This window comes from Bacillus rossius, chromosome 1, assembly GCF_032445375.1.
Source record: "Bacillus rossius redtenbacheri isolate Brsri chromosome 1, Brsri_v3, whole genome shotgun sequence".
NCBI classification, from domain to species: Eukaryota; Metazoa; Arthropoda; class Insecta; order Phasmatodea; family Bacillidae; genus Bacillus; species Bacillus rossius.
Window position 1 is genome coordinate 3890716 of NC_086330.1, and position 22842 is coordinate 3913557.

A 22842-nucleotide genomic window follows, 5' to 3' on the forward strand; every position below is an offset into this window, starting at 1 on the left:
TAGCGAATAGCAGATTGGAGTCCGACTAGGCAGAGGATAGCGTGATAGCATGAAGCAGATTGGAGTCCGATCAGGTGCAGGTGTCTAGTGATAGCATGAAGCAGACCGTAGTTTGATCTGTTGAAGGGTTCGAGCAATAGCGTGAAGTAGATTGGAGTCCGACTAGGCGGAGGTTAGCGTGATAGCATGAAGCAGATTGGAGTCCGATCAGGTGCAGGTGTCTAGTGATAGCGAATAGCAGATTGGAGTCCGACTAGGCGGAGGTTAGCGTGATAGCATGAAGCAGATTGGAGTCTGATCAGGTGTAGGTGTCTAGTGATAGCGAATAGCAGATTGGAGTCCGACTAGGCGGAGGTTAGCGTGATAGCATGAAGCAGATTGGAGTCTGATCAGGTGTAGGTGTCTAGTGATAGCGAATAGCAGATTGGAGTCCGACTAGGCGGAGGTTAGCGTGATAGCATGAAGCAGATTGGAGTCTGATCAGGTGTAGGTGTCTAGTGATAGCGAATAGCAGATTGGAGTCCGACTAGGCGGAGGTTAGCATGATAGCATGAAGCAGATTGGAGTCCGATCAGGTGTAGGTGTCTAGTGATAGCGAATAGCAGATTGAAGTCCGACTAGGCGGAGGTTAGCGTGATAGCATGAAGCAGATTGGAGTCTGATCAGGTGTAGGTGTCTAGTGATAGCGAATAGCAGATTGGAGTCCGACTAGGCGGAGGTTAGCGTGATAGCATGAAGCAGATTGGAGTCTGATCAGGTGTAGGTGTCTAGTGATAGCGAATAGCAGATTGGAGTCCGACTAGGCGGAGGTTAGCGTGATAGCATGAAGCAGATTGGAGTCCGATCAGGTGTAGGTGTCTAGTGATAGCGAATAGCAGATTGGAGTCCGACTAGGCGGAGGTTAGCGTGATAGCATGAAGCAGATTGGAGTCTGATCAGGTGTAGGTGTCTAGTGATAGCGAATAGCAGATTGGAGTCCGACTAGGCGGAGGTTAGCGTGATAGCATGAAGCAGATTGGAGTCTGATCAGGTGTAGGTGTCTAGTGATAGCGAATAGCAGATTGGAGTCCGACTAGGCGGAGGTTAGCGTGATAGCATGAAGCAGATTGGAGTCTGATCAGGTGTAGGTGTCTAGTGATAGCGAATAGCAAATTGGAGTCCACTAGGCGGAGGTTAGTGTTAGTGTGATAGCATGAAGCAGATTGGAGTCTGATCAGGTGCAGGTGTCTAGTGATAGCATGAAGCAGACCGTAGTTTGATCTGTTGAAGGGTTCGAGCAATAGCGTGAAGTAGATTGGAGTCCGTCTAGGCGGAGGTTAGCGTGATAGCATGAAGCAGATTGGAGTCTGATCAGGTGTAGGTGTCTAGTGATAGCGAATAGCAGATTGGAGTCCGACTAGGCGGAGGTTAGCGTGATAGCATGAAGCAGATTGGAGTCTGATCAGGTGTAGGTGTCTAGTGATAGCGAATAGCAGATTGGAGTCCGACTAGGCGGAGGTTAGCGTGATAGCATGAAGCAGATTGGAGTCTGATCAGGTGTAGGTGTCTAGTGATAGCGAATAGCAGATTGGAGTCCGACTAGGCGGAGGTTAGCGTGATAGCATGAAGCAGATTGGAGTCTGATCAGGTGTAGGTGTCTAGTGATAGCGAATAGCAGATTGGAGTCCGACTAGGCGGAGGTTAGCGTGATAGCATGAAGCAGTTTGGAGTCCGATCAGGTGCAGGTGTCTAGTGATAGCATGAAGCAGACCGTAGTTTGATCTGTTGAAGGGTTCGAGCAATAGCGTGAAGTAGATTGGAGTCCGTCTAGGCGGAGGTTAGCGTGATAGCATGAAGCAGATTGGAGTCTGATCAGGTGTAGGTGTCTAGTGATAGCGAATAGCAGATTGGAGTCCGTCTAGGCGGAGGTTAGCGTGATAGCATGAAGCAGATTGGAGTCTGATCAGGTGTAGGTGTCTAGTGATAGCGAATAGCAGATTGGAGTCCGACTAGGCGGAGGTTAGCGTGATAGCATGAAGCAGATTGGAGTCTGATCAGGTGTAGGTGTCTAGTGATAGCGAATAGCAGATTGGAGTCCGACTAGGCGGAGGTTAGCGTGATAGCATGAAGCAGATTGGAGTCTGATCAGGTGTAGGTGTCTAGTGATAGCGAATAGCAGATTGGAGTCCGACTAGGCGGAGGTTAGCGTGATAGCATGAAGCAGATTGGAGTCTGATCAGGTGCAGGTGTCTAGTGATAGCATGAAGCAGACCGTAGTTTGATCTGTTGAAGGGTTCGAGCAATAGCGTGAAGTAGATTGGAGTCCGTCTAGGCTGAGGTTAGAGTGACAGCATGAAGCAGACTGGAGTTTGTGTTCAGGTGGCATTGTCCAGTGCTAGGATAAAGCATATCAGTTTGATCAGTTGAAGATGTTGAGTGATAGCATAGAGAGATTGTGGAAGACACAGCAAGTGGGACTCATTCACTTAAAACAAAAAAACAAATGTAAATGAAAAGAGTAACACTTGAATACACTTATAACACACTGGCTGGAATATCTGAATACGGTCTTCTCAGTTTGTGGCGAACGGACGATAAAATGAATTAACAATAAAACAAAGCTTTCAGCATATACTGTGCGACATGTTATCGTATAATGGTAAACATAATTTCACTGTATGTTATGTATAGGGGTAGTCAAATTTCGTTAATGACGAAATCGCGAAATTTTAAAAAAATCACTTGCACATGATGTGTAATACAAATAACCTTACTTGGTAGTGATAAGACGTTAATATACTGCATTTCGTTTTAACGAAATTTGCTGTGATGCGCGAAATCCGTAGTTTTTCACGAAATATGACGAAATCGCGATATTCGCGCGAAATTAACTTTTTTTATCGCGAAAAATCACGTTGAATCATTCTGGAACTTGCACAAAACGTTTATTATTCCAAGAGGTTATATGTGAGACGCCATCTTTGCTTTTGTTTTTCTCTAGCACCCATAGAGTAGTGTGTGGCAATAAACATTATCACTTTAGCTACTGGTGGACAAATCACAGATGGCGTTGGTAGTTACGAGTGTCGAAATGTTCTATGATTTTGTTTTCACGAGTGCGTGTCTGTCGAGTTTAAGTTCTTTATTTCCGAGTGGATGCAATATGTCTCTCTTCCGCATCTATGATCGTTTTCCGTTGAAAGTTTTTGTGTCATTTTGGTCATATTACCGTGGTCACTGGATAAACGTATAAAATGCCGAAAGTTGTGTTTTCGAAAGAGCTGAAGGATTTTACGTAATCAGTAAAGAAAAAGGCATCATGATGTGCAAGTTCTGTAATGTGCAAGTCGACTGGAAAATAAAATACACGTGTGAAAACACTGTAAATTTCGAGCATCGCACAAGGTGAACAAAGCATCGGGTTCTGGAACTAAGCGTCAAGTTACTCTAGAACCATATATTTCACGAATGAAAATTATTACATCCAGACGTACGCCTACTCAGTCTCCGTCGTCGCACACGTTCCTACGAGACGTAGAAGGCCATAAAACGGCAAAAATGACATTATTTTGCCGACCGCAAATGCGTCTGGTGACGCAATCGTCGATAGGCCTTAACTCAATCTTTGTTCCTTTCTCTGAATCGGCCAAACGCAGTCCAGAAAAATAGCGTCACTTCCATATTAGCCAATCAAATCATAACTTTCAAAATGTTAATTGTTGTATTTGGGCGTCCTAGCCGAGGCGACTATTTATTTTCGTAGTTGTCACGGCAATGCACGAAAATAAATGCCGGCCAAGAGTGCCAACATATACATGAACAAATACCGCACACGCAGTTGAGGCGGTGAAAAAGTAAACAAAAAAAAAACAATACTCTGTACTGTTGAATAAGTACTGTGTTTTGGTGGGGACTAGTTTGCAGGAAACATATAATAGCTGATTTTCAGAGATAGGTAGTCAAAATGGACTTGAGCCACTAACGTTTATGATCAGTTTCCGATTTTTTTGTATGTAATCTTGAGAATTTTAATTACAAATGCAGCGTGCTAAATTTTAGATGTGAATGTACTTCAAAACATTGTTTTTGATAAATTTCGACCAAATAAAACAATTATTCCATCAAACATATACATGTGTATAAAATTATAATGACGAAATAGTTATTTTTTCTAACTAAACAATTTTTTTTTCACCGAAATTTGGCACCGAAATAACTCTTTTTATTCACCGAAATGGGCCTTTTTTATTTACCATTTTTCATTGGCCCTAGTTATGTATTTCAAATTTGATTTTAAAATTTTTTATGTTCATGAGTAACGGAAGCCCACAGCGCATCACCGCCACCAGGCAGCCCACAGACACGGACTGCTCACCCGGAGCCGTGGTGGACGATGATGGCCGCCAGGTCGTACAGGTTGCTGCCCGTGCCCGAGCGCCGCGTCTCGTGCAGGTTGCTCAGCACGAACTGGGACATGTCGAGCGCCGTCACCGGGAACGACACGTCCGTGTCTATCTTGGTGCGGAACGAGTTGTGCCAGCGGAACCTCTTGAGGTGCAAGCACAGCACCTGCGCACACACCAGCACGTCGTCCCCACCGTCCGTGCCTCGCGCCAGCTAGTCTGGCCTTCGTGACAGTGCTGTCGAATAGGAGCGCTACAGCCGGTCATGTCTGTACTACATGTGCATTCTTAAATGTATTGTGTTGCGTTACAACATTTGAATTTATGAAGTACTTATTTCAACTATTTTTTTTATTAGTTAAGGTTTGTTTATTTTAGTACTGCAGAAAGAATTTGTTAGAAAAAAACATTTTTCATAATTAAACATTTCAGATTGATTGTTTATCTGCTAGAAGACATTGTTTCTACTTATAAAAAATTTTTAAATTTATATTAAGATGATTTCAAGAAAGTGTACTGCGATTCAGGAATGCAGCAAACAATAAATATTTTAGATTCTCTATTTTTTTTTTAATATAAGTACACTGTGTGATGGGTCAAAGGTTAGTTGTGTATACAAAACAATGTTAACCCAAAAGATGAATGGCGACACAGGTGCCCGAGCACGCTCGCGCGAAAGAGCGAGGAGGCAGGGAGCACCTTAGAATGAGGAGATTGGAGGAGAAAGGAAGGAAGATGGAGGAGGAAAAATGGAGGATGGAACAGAAAGGAAGGCGGAAGAAGGGTAGAGGGAGGATGCGCAAAGGAAGAAGGATAGAGGGAGGACAGAGGAAGAAGGATAGAGGAAGTATGACAGAGAAAATAGAGGGAGGAGGAGAAAGGGTAGAGGGAGGAGGAGAGAGGGTAGAGGAAGGATGAGAGGATAGAGGGAGGAGGAGAAAGGGTAGAGGAAGGAGGAGAGAGGATAGAGGAAGGAGGAAAAAGAGGATAGAGGAAGGAGGAGATAGGATAGAGGGATGAGATAGAGAGAGGATAGAGAAAGGAGGAGAGAGGATAGAGAAAGGAGAGAGGATAGAGGAAGGATGAGAGAGGATAGAGGGAGGAGATAGAGGATAGAGGAAGGAGGAGAAAGAGAGAGGAAGGAGGAGAAAGAGAGAGGAAGGAGGAGAAAGAGGTTAGAGGAAGGATGAGATAGAGGAATGAGGATGAAGAAGGGATAGAGGAGGGATGAGAGAGTAGAGGAGGGAGGAGAGGATAGATGAAGGAGAGAGGGTAGAGGAAGAAGGAGAAAGAAGATAGAGGAGGGAGGAGATAGAGGATAGAGGAAGGAGGAGAAAGAGGTTAGAGGAAGGATGAGATAGAGGAATGAGGATGAAGAAGGGATAGAGGAGGGATGAGAGAGTAGAGGAGGGAGGAGAGGATAGATGAAGGAGAGAGGGTAGAGGAAGAAGGAGAAAGAAGATAGAGGAGGGAGGAGAAAGGATAGAGGATGGAGGGACGACTCACGTTGGGCAGTCGCCTGATCCAGAAGCGCTTGGTTGAGCGCTGCTTGCTCTTGCAGTTGTTGCAGTAGTACAACTCCGTCTCCGCCAGCTCCTCCACCTCTATGAAGCTGGTCAGGCAGTCTGCCAAAACATCATCAACTGACATCACTCCTGGTTGCCTAACACCACCTCTTACAAACAACACTACCCATCATTCAAACAAACATAGTGCACATCATCCCAGAATAGAGCTCAGAATAGTGTGTGAAGCAGAGAAAAAATTGTAAGCAAAAAATATAAGAAGCAGTTAGCGTAAATTATAAGGTTAAGAATTTGTCGTGAGGGAGAAACATACAAAAAAGTTGTAATAAATTTTAAAAAAAAGGGATGAACAGGGAAAGCAGGTAGAGAAAAAAAGAGGGGGCAGCAGAATATAGTGATGAGAGATAAATGACGAAGTAAAATGAGGTATATGAGTACACTTGCAGGTAAATAAGGGAATGCACGAAAACAGATAAATTATTTCAAAATGAATAAATCAGCTGGATACTCGCAGGTTGCCTGCTAGTTGCTCACCAGCAATGTTGCACTGGGGCACCGTCTCCTCCCCGTCCTTGCCCTTCTTCTGGCACTGGAACTTGTCTGGGATGTCCAGGGACAGGTCCAGGAACGGGTCGTGCTTTTTCGACTCCCACGTGCAGTTCAGGCAGCACACCTGCGACAGCGCCCCACGCACCCGGGCCTCCTACAGCTTCTACATCCGCCACGCACACTGCATGCTGCATGAACATGAACCACGGCTGTTCAGGCTACGTCCAACACGCCGAATCAGCTATTTCATGTTCTCTCCGTTATCCTGTAACTTTATTGCGACAGCTCTATTGCATTCGTTGTTGGGCCACAAATTTCCTCACCCAATATTTACTGAACTTTATTTTAAAAATTTAAAGGGTCACGTATTTACCCAAAAATGTGACTCTATAATGCGACCCCAAACTTTTTGATTATGAGTTAATAAAGAAAAATATACAGGAAAGCTTCACTATAAAGAACACGAAGGGACCAAAAAATAGTTGAGTTTGTTATACTGAAGTTCTTTATACTGAAACATAAGCATTGTTATAAATATGTATACCGATAAACACATGAAACACCTTAAGTGTACTAAGGTTCAGTATCTCAGTCATTAGTCTATGGCCGCTTGAAGAACCTGTTCACATACTCTCTGCTGATGCTTTGTCTATGGTCAGGAGACACATTGTAGGCAGAGCTGCCAACCTCAAATCACACCCATCAGTAATGACAATTATATAGAAAAAGTACATGTACAATAAATTTTTCCTGAGGAATTATGACACACACAAGATAAAATAAGGACAATAAAATGCAAAAAAAAAATGAAAAATGTAGGCCTATGCATATGAATACAATGAAAATTAATGAATCAAAGAAAAAAAAAACGATTTGAACAATACAATCATCTGAATATGTAAGAAATGTCAATAATTTTACAGGAAATTTTCAACCTTCAATTCAAAGTATGCAAAGTTATACTTTTGAACAATTGTCTTTTTATTTGCTTCTTTTATCCTGGTTGGATAAGAACTGTCTTATAAACAAACAACAGAACTTGTAAACAATAACTCTGCGTTAGTTACTTTCGTTTCTTCAGATGTAGCGAAAAAACTACGATATGGATTTATTGCTCGTCATGACTATAAAATATTCCGCATATTTCTTTAATTCAATGTGCCCTCTACAGTCATCCCTTCCAACGTGTGCAATCGAAAAGTCACACGTGCATACATTACAAAACGCATGGTGTTCCAAAACATTTGAAGACGACAAGCATCGTCATTCTTTTGAATAGTTAGGTCTTAGGTCGAAAGTTTTGATGAATTGCGTTATTTTTTTTCTCCCCCACGCTTCATTTCTACAACCGGCAATGAAGAACACAACACTATTGAAAAACGTAAAAAATTTCACGCCTGTAGACACGACAAAAACACTACGGACTGTGATGAAAAAAATGACTTTCAAAAACTAATTAAAACACCGGTTTGCCAAAGTACCGTACAAAAATTATCGTAATGTAAGTAGCCAAAAAACGAAAAATCCGAGAATATGTACTAGTAGTTGTATCGTACAACGGACGTAATACCATTCCAATATTATTTCAAAATACGAGAATTAATCTACTAATTTCGATAGTACATGCGCACACATACTAGTTCCGTTATTGTTTTTGTTTACGTACACGCTGTTACGTTTGAATAAGAAAATTAAAAATAAAGAACAAGTTTTTGGATGGTAATTTTTTTCATAATTTGCCTCAAGGTTGTTCGTTCAAGTGAATATTTTTGTTTCACGAAGAAACGGACCATCGTAAAATTCGTTAAGATGAAATAAAATTCAAGGTTATTATATACGTTTTTGGCGGGACCAAACAATGAGTTCGGTTAAGTGAAGTGTTCGTTTAACTGAAGTTCGTTGTACTGGTGCTTTCCTGTATATATATTATAGATTGGAAATTACAATTCAAAAACATGGCTCTTGAAAATTATTTAAGTTATCAAACTTTGACGGGCTTCGCCTCGTAAGCCTGGTCCGACTCCACTGTCCAGTTCCCCTCCTTCCCGGCATTTGTACCGCCGACGTATGTAAACATGCGTGCGTTCAAATTGCGTGCCACGGACTACCGCAAGAGGGTGCTTAGCGGCAGTGCGACGTCACCCAGAAACCAAGAACAACAATTATTATTTAAGTATTAATATATAAAGTAGCGGAAGTTTAAGGTTCTGAGCCCTATGAGGGATTGTATAAATTATAAGAGTGTTTAGTCTATTCCTTAAAACTAACCCTTGGCGCGGGATCACAGAGTAGAATAACGGTTTTGTTCCGGCGGGAAGCTGCTCGCCCCAGTTCCTCTTCGTCATCGACCGAGACCAGACGTGCGCGGAGTCATCAGAGACGTGTGGCCACGTGTCGCCAACCCCGTGGTATCCGTGCGTGTTAAGCGGTGTGGCGTGCCCGACGCCTATAGCGGGCCAGATCTTAATAAATTAGCTCGATCTAATCAGAGGACCAATATCTCGCCTCACACGGGCCACGTAACGCCCTGACCGGGAGTCTCAGCCGGGTCCACGTGGTGGAGCCCACTACAAACAGCCTCGGGTAAGCAGCTGTCCTCAACTTATTCCATACTTACTAGACCATTTATATTGCCACTTTTCGCCAGTAGAGTGATTTACATGGTCTCTCTGGAAACACCAAGCTGCAGTTATAAAAAAAAAAGTTGTATTTTTATGACTGTGGTTCAAAAGCTGCTGTAAAGAAAGCAAAGTATGTGATGATGTACAGTGGTCTGGAGGACTGGGAGGGGTAATAGGGAGGGGGCGTGCCTTTGCCAGCAGTCGCAGGGAAGAGAAGCAGACAGAACTCAAGTGACAGACTCCATTTGCTCCTCTCCTTCATCCTGCATCTCTCGTCTGTCACAACCCGAGCTGGGGTTAAGGAAGCTCCGGACTGAAGTGGCATAAGTGGCATTAATGAGCCAGAGCCTGTAAATTTTGAACTAAGCTGTTCCCAAAAGTAAAATACAAGTTTGCGATTATAATGCAACCACCCCACTTCTAATTTCCAAAGTTTTGGTAAAAAAAAAAAAAAAAAATCATAGCATTATAGTCAAGTATATACAGAAAAAACTCTTGCGTGACATTTTTTTCGCTATTAGATAATATTTAAGGATTATCTTTTGACAAAATTTGGGACAAAACATAAAATCCAAGAGGGATATTGATAAAATGGCAGTGAAAGTTCTGAAACAGAAATAACCAATGAGACGTGTGTGACAGAGCCTTAAACTATAACTCGGCGAGGGTCACAGCTCGGGGCTTGAGGCTGACTGTGCCCTCCCCAGCACAGCCGAGTGTTCTCAGGACATCATGTATTATAGTAGTCCAGTATGTCAGCCGATTACATAGTCCAACGTCATGGTCATCTAGTTTGTATCCGTATTTTATTGACATGAACATTTTTATAATAGCCTCTGATGTTTCATTATTTTATTCATAAAGGCCATCCAACCACATTTTTGCTGGTTTTTTCACATTGTTTGCTGGGTTGGTATCTGTTTGATTGCCTTTTATAAGTATTTTATTTACTTTCAATGTTGTTTTTATGCCTATATTTTAAGTTTGGTTTATTTAGAAGCTACATATATTCATGTTTCTAAAACATTGTGTATTGTTTTGGCAAAGGATGAGAGACAGGTGCGCAACATGGTGGAACAAATTTTATAGACATTTTATCAGTTACAGAGACATGGTGCTTCCTGTGTGTATTCTTATTATGGGAATAAATCAGCAGGTTTTCACTCCCACGGGAGATGGTAAAACTATCATGGTTGCATGCTAACCAATCGGAAAAGTGTGTTGTTTTCGGCAAAAAAGGCCTTCATGCGAGATATAGGTATTGTGTATGTTATTGTGTCATTGGATGCAAGAGGTGTGTTGTGATTGGCCAGTGAGTTATGCAGTTCCCTACGTGGTGGTACACACCTGCGTGGCCTTGTCAGCCGTTGTTGAGTACTGTGCTGATAGATCGCGCCATTCGGAGGCTCACAAAAACAAAGTTTATCCTTAGTTATAAACTGACAATTTCATAAACGGTGTTGTGGCAGGCACAAATAATGTGCTTTAAACTTGGTTTTTCTTTTGTCTTTCTGCCCCAGACATGCAGAGCAGTCCGGGTGGCCTGTTGGTCCACCGGTACATAGACGATGACGAAGTTGCTAGGGAGCGATTAGCAAAGTTCAATATTTTATTTTATGGTACATTACGGATTAGTGTAACGGATATGTATTTTTATCGGGAGAAAAATAAATTTCTATACCTTTATTTAACAAATAACAAACAGGTTCAAGTAAATCAACAGTCACAGACACAACTCTACACCCAACTACCTGCAACCTCCACTGGAATACTTTTTTTTAATGTTTTTTTTGCATGCACCAAAAATGAATACTGCCATTAAGTTGCAAGTATGCACTATTCACTGTAGTTTAGGAGGAAATATAAAATAATGGCATGTAAAACAAAGATTTCCATTAAAAAAAATATGAAAATTTATTTTCTCTGTCATACAAGATGTGAGGTTACTAGGTCTTCAGCACATGCTATCTAAAAATCTTTGGGAGGCCTTTAGTAACAAAATTATGTACAAAATTAAAAACTGTAAAAATGGATTGCATTTTTCCAGCTCACTCTCAGATAAGAATTTAACAGACCAGGTAATTTGTAGTTCACATTTTGTTGAAGCGGTTGTTATGGTCTGTCTCACGCTTAGATTGCAGTACAGAGAAAATAAGAGACCACAGATCCCAAATTGCTAACATTAAAAATCTTATTTTATATATCATCTTAAATTTTGATAGGGTTTAATATTTTTTTTAGATTATACTATTTGTTGATTTTTTGAAGACCATAAATTATTGTCTATTGACAATATTCTCACAGTTGTAGTCGTTCTGACAATAAAATAATAATTCAATGCTAACCACCAAGTATTATTCCACAGGAGAAACTATTTATAGCATTTGTTCACTGATAATAACAAGGCATTTCATAAAATTACGTGCTATGATCAAAAGAGGAACAATTTTTAATATTAAATGTTTAATAAAATAAATTGTTCAAAAACAACTGAAATCAAGATGGCGTCTTTCAATAAAGATTCTTCTTAGAAATAAAAAATATATATATTTTCAGATGATGTATTTTTGAAAACAGGAAAACTTATTTCCAAATTCTCATTCCGAATTTCACTTTACAAATGACAATGTTTCAGATGTATTCCAGTAAATTTTTATTACATTAAAACAACGTGGCTAAAACACTTTGCTCTCTGGGATACACGTGACGGCAGACACACGTGGAAAACCAGGACAGCGCTAACGGCAGAAGCCGAGCGTTGGGAAGACGGAAGCATACTGCTCTCCCAGGGAACACAATACTGCTCTTTGGGATACACGTGACGGCAGACACACGTGGAAAATCAGTACAGCGCTAACGGCAGAAGCAGAGCATTGGGAAGACGGAAGCACACTGCACTCCAGGGAACACAATACTGCTCTTTGGGATACACGTGACGGCAGACACACGTGGAAAACCAGTACAGCGCTAACGGCAGAAGCAGAGCATTGGGAAGACGGAAGCACACTGCACTCCAGGGAACACAATCCTGCTCTCTGGGATACACGTGACAAGGACAGCGCTAACGGCAGAAGCACACTGCACTCCCAGCGCGTACCTCGCTCTGCAGGGTGCCGCCGAAGACGGTGGTGACGATGGAGCTGGTGCTTTTCTCCAGCGAGATGTAGGGGTTGTCCTTGAGCGAGAAGTCTGGCAGCAGGTGGAGCAGCTCCGTGTGCAGCCGGTCCAGCATGTAGCGCAGGAACTCGTGCGCGTCCTGCTGCTGGTAGCCTCTGTAGCACGCACACGCACGCTCATCAGTCGCCGTGCCCCGTGCCCCGTGCCCCTCCCGTCACACACCGCTGTTCCTCGCGTCGCAAACACGAGCCGAATGATACAGGTTTCTGACGTGATAACGCCGGCTGCACACACTAATATTTGTCACGTTCCGCCTGAGCAGAGCGTGCTCGAGTACCGAACAACCACCGGGCGAGAAAATCATCTGTAATATCAAACAGGTTAAGGCGGTTTTTTTTTTTTAACTAATTGTTCGTGATTATGTTTTAAACAAATTATTTAAATTTAATTCTGCAAAAAAACTGTCAATAATATTTGAAAATTTAAAAAGTAAGCAATTTTTCAGCAATGTTTTCTTATGACGTCACGTAAAATTATCGTCCGTAAACAGACTTTACAGACAACCCTCCCTTCCCCTTTTTTTATGATTACTAAAGCCACTTGTTCATTTGGAAAAAGAAAAGACATAACGTGATTTTTTAACGAGATAACTCGACATTCATTTCTTAGTAAAGTAATCAAACTTTCCTCAGATTCAAAATTTAAAAATTATGAAATTTCATGAGTGAGACACTTCAAACGTATTTTTATGCGAGCGTAACCATCGTGAAATTTTTGAAGTCATTTTGAGCGTAAAGTTTTTAAAATCAAAATATCTGTTATTCCTTCAATGTTTTCTTATATTTAAATGTCTCTTCCACTCAAGGTACTACATTTATCTATGAAGATTACTCTTTTTATTCCTAATCTTTCACAGAAATGGGTATGCCTCTATTGTAACCCTTGAGCTGAGCAGAAACAAGCTTGGAAACTGAATGCCAGAGCCGAGCTCAAAACTTTAATCAACTGTTTAGGCAGCTAAACTCTAGCCACCAAAACATCAGAGGCCAAGTTAATTTTAACAACAACCGTTACTAATAAGATACTACCCAAATTACAAAGTCAAAATTTTCTTCCTTTGAAACTGTGACTAAAATGCAACTTTAAAATGTCTTCACTCCCAAGCTGTCACGGGCTTTAACAAACCACAGCCTACAAACATTTTTTTTTATTTAATGATTAAATCTTTACTGATTAGATATGCCAAGGAAAAAACTGTGTGGTCTATAACGACTAGTTCATTGTGTCTTTTCAACATTACACTGTTGCCCACCATTGTACACATGAGAAGTAATATTGTGCAACATAAATGGAACTCACTATCTTGTCAGCGAATAGAGTGCATAATAGTGCTGAAATGTACACTTACTGCATTTGAATTTTATTTATCATAGAAAATAGTTTCTAACTAACTTTTAAGAGTATTGTAATAAAGTGTGCAGTTATAAACAACACAATCTCAGAAATTTAATTTTTGGCTCAAAAAAAGTAATATTGCACAAAAAAGACACAGATGTGCCAGTATTGTGCAAAAAAATGTAAATGTTTCACAACACAATTCTGTCAACAAGTGTAAAAATGTTTTAACAGCTAAAACTAGCAAGTGAGGCAAGTTGATCTGACCAGCCAGCCGAAGTTCAATGTAATTGTAAAATAGGGCTGGATTTTACAGTCAATTTTAATAGCAGAAGCTTAGCTATGGTTTCCCAACTTCAACTCATCAAGTTCATGTGTGTGTGTATGTAAACACACATATTATGTGAGGTTGAAATATTCAAGTTGGGTTACATTTGGGATACGACTGCACTCGAGGTCAAATTACAATCCAGGTCATCTTATGATCAGGATCTTATTTCATTCTAGTTAATCATATACTTGGGAGATCCTGAACTCAAGGATTCTATGGTCTAGACCAGCGGTTCCCCTGGGATTCCGTGAGTCAGGACGAACGTCATATAAATCAATTGGGGTTCTGCCGAAAGAAAAGTCGATCATAGTGTTCCCTTGCCGGAAAAAAACTGGGAACCGCTGGTTCTAGACCATTCTACACAAATGAATGGCCGTGTTACATAATATTTAAGAACAATCTGACTTTGGCAGTTTAAAACTAACCCTTTTTTTTCCTTGGAGAAGAACGTAAATAACTGCCAAACCACAGTAAATATACTACTGTAAAATAAAAAAATTAAAATTAAATTATGGTTTTACATGCACTCAAAATTTTCATTTCACAAGAAAATTATATTTTCATTTACTATTTTACTTACCCTAAAAGAATTCGTAATTGTTATTAAAAATGAATAATACGAATTTCACAATACCAACACCACTGCCAACTATTGGCACTCTCAACTGCGGCACACACCGGGGATGGGCAACTGAGAACAGACGGACGCGCGGAGCGAGACGGGGCGCTGACCTAAAACGAGGCACCACCTTCCAGATGACGAGGAAGAGCGACTCGGGCGAGATGGCGCCCTTGCAGCCCCCCTGGTTCAGCCCCACCAGCACCTTGCGCAGCTCCTCCGTCATGATGGCCTCGTTGATCTCGCAGTAGCTGCGCGAGTGGTAGAGCCGGCGCGTCGCCAGGCCCGGCCGGCTGCCCGCCTCCAGCGACGGCAGCTGCTTGAAGTAGTAGCAGAACTCCTGGATCGTGCTAGGCAAACCACAGCCGGCGGGGGCCCTCTGAGGCCAGGCCTTCGCACCGTCGCCGCCCGCCACCTCCGGCTAGCTCCCAGTTGCAGGTCACCAACAAACAACAAATCTATACACAAAGTTCCATGTATTACCCGCTTTATTTATTTACGTAAAAATAACACTATATATTCCGTACAACCGAAAACCCAAAAAAAAAAAAAAAAAAAAAACTAACTGTACATAAAAAAAAATAATACACGGAGCCATTGCTCGGCCCGCCGCCCGAACAACGACCGCTCGGCCCGGTGCTCGGACAATGACTGATCTCACAGCCTTCCTTTCCTTCGTGCGGGCAGTGTCCTGGGCTCGCTGACGTGATTCTCAGCCAATCACGGCGCGTGGCAACAGAGGCAGGTAACGAAATGCTTACTTCTGTTCCCACGACGCAGCGATTTTGTCTCTTCCTCGCACTCCCGTGACCGTGACTCACACGCCTAGCGTGTGAAACAAAAGCCTCGGTCGTGGAAAAAATGAAGGAAAATCACGTCAGCACGCCTTCCGACACAAAGAAGACAGCAAAAAATTACGAGAAAATGAACTTGTGAATTTTAAAAATAATAACAATAAACCCGGAGAATTACGTTTACAATAACTTTTAAAAGGAAAAACTTTACATCTAACCCGAAATATGACAAAAAACTTATAAAAAATTATTATTAATGAATTGCATGAGAAAGGCTGTAATTTGGGTTGTCACAGCACGTCTGTCCACTGGGGCAGTACTACAGACCTACAACTCACTTCAAATGTCACAACGTACGTCAAAACCATAATATGAACTTCGATAACCACCACCACCACTCATTAAAGAAGAAAAGACCTAATTATAAGTAATGATCATAATGTGTTTGATGATGATAATAGAGTAGCAAAGACTTTTGGAGAAATATTAATATTAGATATTTTGTAAGTATTGTGGGTGAAATAATCACATAATCTGTCCAATGGGGCAGTACTTTCCATGCCTCAGGTCACAACTGCACAAGCAGACCTACCACTCACTTACAATGTCACAACACAGCTCAAAACCAAAATGTGAATTTCGATAACCACCACCACACATTAAAGAAGAAAAGACCCAATTTCAAATATATTTATTACATTCAATATTGGCCAGCATTAACAAAAGCTAAAAAATGGTTTCAAACAGATAGTCTACACGCACTAGTACAATAATGAAAAAAATACCTCACTTCGGCTAATGTTACTTCAAAAATAAATAAACTCCCGCCCATCACACGGTCTGCTCAGCAATAGGCCTACGTGAATTCAGGACCTACAGGTCACGTCGTAACTTAATAGGCGAGAAAGAGCACTGCCCTACACGTATGACAATGTTCGATTGCTTGTTTCACGTAGGGGCGTTTGAAGCTTCGGAAAAGTCAGTCAAATTGAAGGCTGCAAACATCAAGTTGAAGTTGACACCTAAGTTTCTTAAAATTAATCATTTGAGTTAAATTCTCATTTCACACTGTGGTAAAGAAGATTTATGTAAATGAATATCACTATTGTTCACATTACAAATGATTAAAGAAATGTATTTTATTTAAAAGAAAAATTTTTTTTTTAACATTACCATTAGTATTTACGGTGGTCACAAACAGCATTGGCAACTGATATTTATGTTGCTTGTAACACACTATTTGAAAATATTTCCAACCTTTGAGTAAACAGGTTATGAATGTCAAAAATCTCATATCTATAGTGTAACTAGGCACAGCTTACCCAATACAAAACCAAATAATACATACAGTTTGGAGTTATAGTGATATTCAAGTACATTAAAGTATTTCCTTTAAAAAAAAACCCCCATTCAAGTTAAAAAAAACTACATTAATTTTAGTTTCATAAAAAAACAGGATTTTCCAGCTATTAATGAACATATGACCTTTTTCTAAATTGGAATATTGAGCTTGAAGCAAAAACAAGATTATATAATTAGCTCACCCAAAACATTTACAAAATATTTAATATTAATATTTTTTCAAAGTCTTTGCTACTCTATTAACATCATCAAACGATAAATCAGAAATACTGTATTTCACTTTGCCTACATTAATAACGCATTATAATCATTACTTATAATTAATACAATAATTAAATCTGTAAGTGGTCTTACAACTTACTCATGAAGGTTAGCAAACTTGTAATGATTTAAGAAAAAAAAATAGGCACATTTACCTCATACACTTCGAAAATTGGTAACTGATGTTTTACTACCAGAAATTTCCATTTAATCCCACTCACGTAACAAATAAAACTAGCGTTGCTTACAAAAGGCAAATAGACAAATAGTATGTCTGTGAATTCATCATCTACACTTTAATGATAGGCACATCAGAAGTATTTCTAAAAACAGCAGTAAATAATAATATCGGAGATGAAGTGATTGCAGAACCAGTTCGTGTTGGTTGAACCAGCGACAACACACTCGAGATGGTCTAAAATAATGATTCTACGGCCGTTTACAACAACCTTCTGCAATATGCACTCCTGTTGTGCCCTGGGAGGGAATTGTGAAAATTTTTATAGATATTTCCAATAGTGTTGGTGTGTTGTTTTAAAACATATTAAGTAATTTTTTTAAATAAAAATGGTCATTTCATTAAATTAATAGGCTTAAATATTATTATTGAAAGTTTATTTCTGATACAGCTTCGATGTACGCTCCTGCTGTGCCCTGGTAGGAAAAGGTTTTCAATATTAAAAGGTAGAATGCACGTAAAATATATTGGAGACTTTCACAACCATGGTCTTATATTTTTTTTTTTTTTAGTTTTTGGAGTTTGGCAACTTCAAAGAGGTAAGGTGTACCGCCAACCCAACGTGACTGACGACAAGCGAGGAGGATGCGGTACACCGGCACACTGATACGCAACACATCAACTACCTGAGCGAGTGGAGAACCGCGTTCATGAAGCACGTGTTGCCGAGGTTGCGCAGGCCTACCACCTTCTTGTCGCGGGCCTTCGCGTTGGCGTTCTTGAGGCCCACGTCCTGCCGCTTGCACTGGCTGTTCTCGCCGTTGCTGTCCGTCCAGTACGACCTGCGCACGACACAAAACTCTCTCTCTCTCTCGCTCTCTCTCTCTCTCTCTCTCTACGACTGTGGCTTGGACAGCCCTCTCAGAACACTCAGAAATATTGGCACTTTTTAAAAATGTTGCTAAAACAAATAAATAAGTAGCATACATTAAACAATAAAAATGTTTTATACCTAATGCCTAGAGACAAGAACTTATTTTTTTTATTTTTAGGCCAATTTCGTTTTCAAAACCTGTGGTTTCGGTGTTAATCTTTTTATTTTATATAAATTCTGTTTATTCATAAAGTAACGTATTATTTAACACCTAATGCATAAATGTTTTACGACATTTATTTGACTGATAGATGAAGCACTTGGAACAAAAAGCACGTGTTTGAAAAATGTACCAAATCATAATGTAAAAATTATTACTAATAACAGTTGCAAGATGGAAAAAAAAAAAAAAAAAAAAAAAGTAAAAAAAAATTCAAGTCTACTTAATACATACATTTATATGATCTGAGTTAAGTTTTGATTTAAAATGCTGATTAATTTCATGATAATTGTATTTCAGTGCTTTATGGTTGTATATATGTACTTGAATTTCGATATTATATGGTGTACTGACATGAATTTTCTGTGTTATTTCAGTTTTATTGCAATTCACCATATAATTTTTTTCCCTACTTATAACACATTTAAATTTAATTAAAAAATAGGAAAGTCCAGTATCACGTGGAGATGTGGGCCGCAGCAGCTACAACAGGATGGCAGGCAGGGACGAGATCCGGGGACGCTCACCGCTTCTTGGCGCGGGGCCGCAGGATCCTGACGTTCTCCTGCATCTCCTTGGCCAGGCTCTCGTCGGACTTCCACAGCTCCTCCTGGGCCAAGGCCGCGGCCGCCTCCGCGTCGTTCTCCTTGTTGAGCGGGTCGGGGGAGGGGGGCCGGTCCCCCGCCAGTCCCGCCCGTCCCGTCGCGCTGCGCGACAGCGCCTGCCGCACCAGCGCCACGTCCCCGCCCTCCGTGTCGTTCACCGCAAACTCATCGCACGCGTAGCTGCAACACACGTCGTCTCCGCACATCTTCACCACAGCAACGACTGGGGTTTGTGAGAGATGCATCGTCTGAAGGGTGATGTTAAGTGCAGATGAGTGAAATGACACGTCGTCTTCGCACATCTTCACCACAGCAGCGACTGGGGTTTGTGAGAGATGCATCGTCTGAAGGGTGATGTTAAGTGCAGATGAGTGAAATGACACGTCGTCTCCGCACATCTTCACCACAGCAGCGACTGGGGTTTGTGAGAGATGCATCGTCTGAAGGGTGATGTTAAGTGCAGATGAGTGAAATGACACGTCGTCTCCGCACATCTTCACCACAGCAGCGACTGGGGTTTGTGAGAGATGCATCGTCTGAAGGGTGATGTTAAGTGCAGATGAGTGAAATGACACGTCGTCTCCTCACATCTTCACCACAGCAGTGATTGGGGGTTTGTGAGAGATGCATCGTCTGAAGCGGTGATGTTAAGTGCAGATGAGTAAAATGGGATAATCTCCCATCAGTGGAAATCTATGTCTGATCACGGCATACTTCCAACACAGGTCACCACGGACTTCATTCGAATTTGACCAAACTAAAAAAAAAATTTCGAAAATACATATCAAGACCCGAAAATGTTACGAGTGTGTCGATGAAGTACAAGGATCGGACCCGTCCACTCACCAGTACACGGCGTACGCCTCGCAGTCGATGCAGAGCGGGTGGGTGGCGTTCTCCTCGCCATGCTGCTTCGCGTGGCCGTTCACGAAGCGGCCGCACCCCACGTTGCCACACACCAGGCACAGCCAGAGGTTCTGGGTCGTCCCGCACGCTGCAAGCAAACCACGCTGCGTCAAGCCGTGTACAAGATGTACAGTCTGGTACACTGGACACGCTGCTGTGAGGTCGACACCGAGTATGCAACACACGCTGGGCCCTCACACATACCTCTGTAAAAAGTCACACAGGCCTAACAACCACATGTAAACTAATCAGTGAGTAGCTAATCATGTTAATTTTATTTTTATATGCCACCATTTAGGACCTACACTCATTTTCTTGACAGCTGCAGGCAAAAAACAGGGTCCTCAAATGACTTCAAAATGTTCAAAATTTGTGAATATGATAAGACAAAATTTTGATGAACCTATAGGTGCCTTTAGGTTGGATTCACTAGATAAAATTTTTATGTGTATGGTCAGAAAGCTTTCTAGGTGTGTATACCCGGACATGTCCCAATTTTATAGCCTTTTTAACTGTTCGGGTGGCTTTTCTAGCAAACCCCCAACCCCCTTTTTTTTCCCAGTGAAAGTGAGAGGAAATTCCTGATCATTTGCTTTCATTTGTGTGTATATTTGAACTCTTTGTTGAAATAACATTACTTACTCTTTAATACTTTCCTCCTTGAGGAGATCTACTATTCACTGACACTGATTCAGACACCCAAATAATCCACACTTGTACATCTTTGGGTACTTTTTTGCCGTTGTATAAGCAAAAGTTAAGTATAGTTATGCCAATTACATAAAAATAAATAAATTCAATGCTTAGGTATAAAAATTCTCTTAAAAGTGAGTTTTATTTTATTTGTGATTTCATTGTGCACTTTCAACTATTTCTAGCCCTGTTAACATAATAGATCAATTAATAATTTCACATTTATTTACATTAACACCATCAAAAAGTAAAGCACTACATTATAATTTTTTCCGTAAATTAGTTGTACATGGTTCTTTTTTCTGTGTTACTTATTTGTAATCCTAAATCTGGGTTTACCATGCACTTCATGATGGGATCCAGACTGGTTTATAAGTCAATAGTTAAGAGATCTCCCTGTTCATGTACTGGCCACTTGCTCCAGTGAGGAATTCACAACTCTCTTCAGATTGATAAAAAAAATGGCATAATTAATAGAATCAATTAAGTTTTTTAAGTGTAAACATCAGTTGCATCATGATTTGTACATTTATTTGCAGCACCAAGGATTTGTACAACTTTTGCCAATGCTGCTTATGAACTGTGGATCTCATCTGAGATAGTGAATGTTTTTTTTTTCTTTCATTAATCAGAATTTACTATACAGACATCAGGTTTTAAATTTTCTATCATAAATTTCATCTGTCCCCTCTTTCCTTTAGAAACTATGATAGAGTAACAAAGCAAATTTTTTTCCAAATCCATAATCCATTGCTGTTAAGTATGCATTATCGTCTTTTTCATCTAATTTAGAGTTCGATATTATACACGCTTGCTGTTGAGGATACTTTGAGCTCTCTTCACACAACATACTATCTTATCAGAAAGGATGTTCCTAACACGCCAGGCATGCAGTCAACAAGAAACTATTTCATTTTAATATCATGAATGAATGGGCTTAATGTGTTTTTGACATCGAGGTTTATTAGAAAAAAGAGGAGTGACAAGATGAGAATGAAGCGTTGACGGAAACGGGAGACCCTCGGGAACACACGCCGGCTGTTGTGGTGCTCAGTTTCCACTTGCAGGTCGACCCCAACAGCAAGCAAGCCCTGATCGACTTGGCAGGAGGCGAGTGATCGGACCACTCAACCCCGTGAACTCCCGGTCGATAGGTTCCACACCAAATGATTGCAAGACATAAATACACATTCTCCCACAACAGGTACTCAGGGCCATCCAGAGAGAACACGGAGGAGGGAGGGGGGAAGTACCCGGGGCCCCGGTTGAGGGTTGAGTTTCTAGAATTTTTTTAATGCTTATGGTTACCCTGATAGGAATAACAATTTCATCGTTAATAGAATTCATTGGAAACCTTACAAATTATGTAAGCACAAATCCTGTTTACAGTTATAGCCGCAGTAATGTTTACATTCCTTCAATTATTTTTTTTAATCATAGGGTTTGAAAATTTGTATATTAAATAATACATGGCATGTTTACTAACTAATATCCACAGTTACGTTATTGATTTTAATTAAAGACCATTAAATACAGGAAATAAAAGTAAACATTACCCTGAAAAAAAAAGAAATTTCACTACTAATTCAGTATGTTCACAAATGAACATTTATTGTAATTTTAATAAAGCAGATTTAGTTGGTCCATCCTGCATAAGCCATTCTACAAATGGTAGCATTACCATTCCAATGGATTCAGCCCATAAAGCTCTCACTAACACAACTCCCTAGTTCTCAAATGCTCACAAAGATACATAGTACTAACAGCCCTGCTTTAAGCTGGAAGGCTGAATAGGGTAGGCAACCAGTGGCTCACGAACTACATCCACCTATAATTATTTCTTGAACAACACATTCAAGACTTACCAGTACTCATATCCACAACGTGGTGGTTGACGTGAGATACTGAATTATATTTGTGCCCTACCAGCAGAAAGTATTTGCTAAGAGAAGGGAAGAGGTTTGAATCTGTGAAATAAATCCCAACCCGACAACCTGAACAGTAAGGAAAGGAAAAGCAAAGACAAAATGTGAGCTACCGGGAGCCCAGCCTACCTGGGCATACATACGGTGCACAGAGTTTCAGAAGACACCACGCCATTTGACAACTGCTAGATATATCCAAGTGGTGTCTGTTTAAGAGAATCATTTAAGAATGCACAGAGAACAGGAGGGTAGTTCTGTTTCTGTATTTCATTTTTCAACAGTATTTTTTAGGAGAGTGAAAACAGTTAAAACACGTGTTATAAGAATAATTTTTAGACATGAAACGCCAGGTAAAGATTCTTGAAAGCACCCAATGGCCTCGCATTATCACACCTTTATCTTTATTTCTACGCCATCTTAAGTTATGATTACTGCTCAAATTTAATAGTTGTCCAAAGCATGACAAGGAGACTTCGCTCCAGTT

General features: G+C 40.7%; 1 protein-coding gene across 1 annotated transcript in view; it reads right to left on the reverse strand.

Moving 5' to 3' along the window:
- The window catches only part of LOC134531302 (ubiquitin carboxyl-terminal hydrolase 3-like), a 48917-nt gene that overhangs the window by 10562 nt on the left and 15513 nt on the right, over positions 1-22842 (reverse strand). Inside the window, exons 2-9 of the mRNA XM_063366999.1 lie at positions 19681-19828; positions 18757-19014; positions 17822-17977; positions 14654-14890; positions 12176-12350; positions 6443-6581; positions 5889-6007; positions 4355-4548 (exon numbers count right to left, since the gene is read on the reverse strand). Coding sequence (XP_063223069.1) covers positions 4355-4548; positions 5889-6007; positions 6443-6581; positions 12176-12350; positions 14654-14890; positions 17822-17977; positions 18757-19014; positions 19681-19828 — 1426 coding nt within the window. The remainder of the gene's footprint in view (positions 1-4354; positions 4549-5888; positions 6008-6442; positions 6582-12175; positions 12351-14653; positions 14891-17821; positions 17978-18756; positions 19015-19680; positions 19829-22842) is intronic.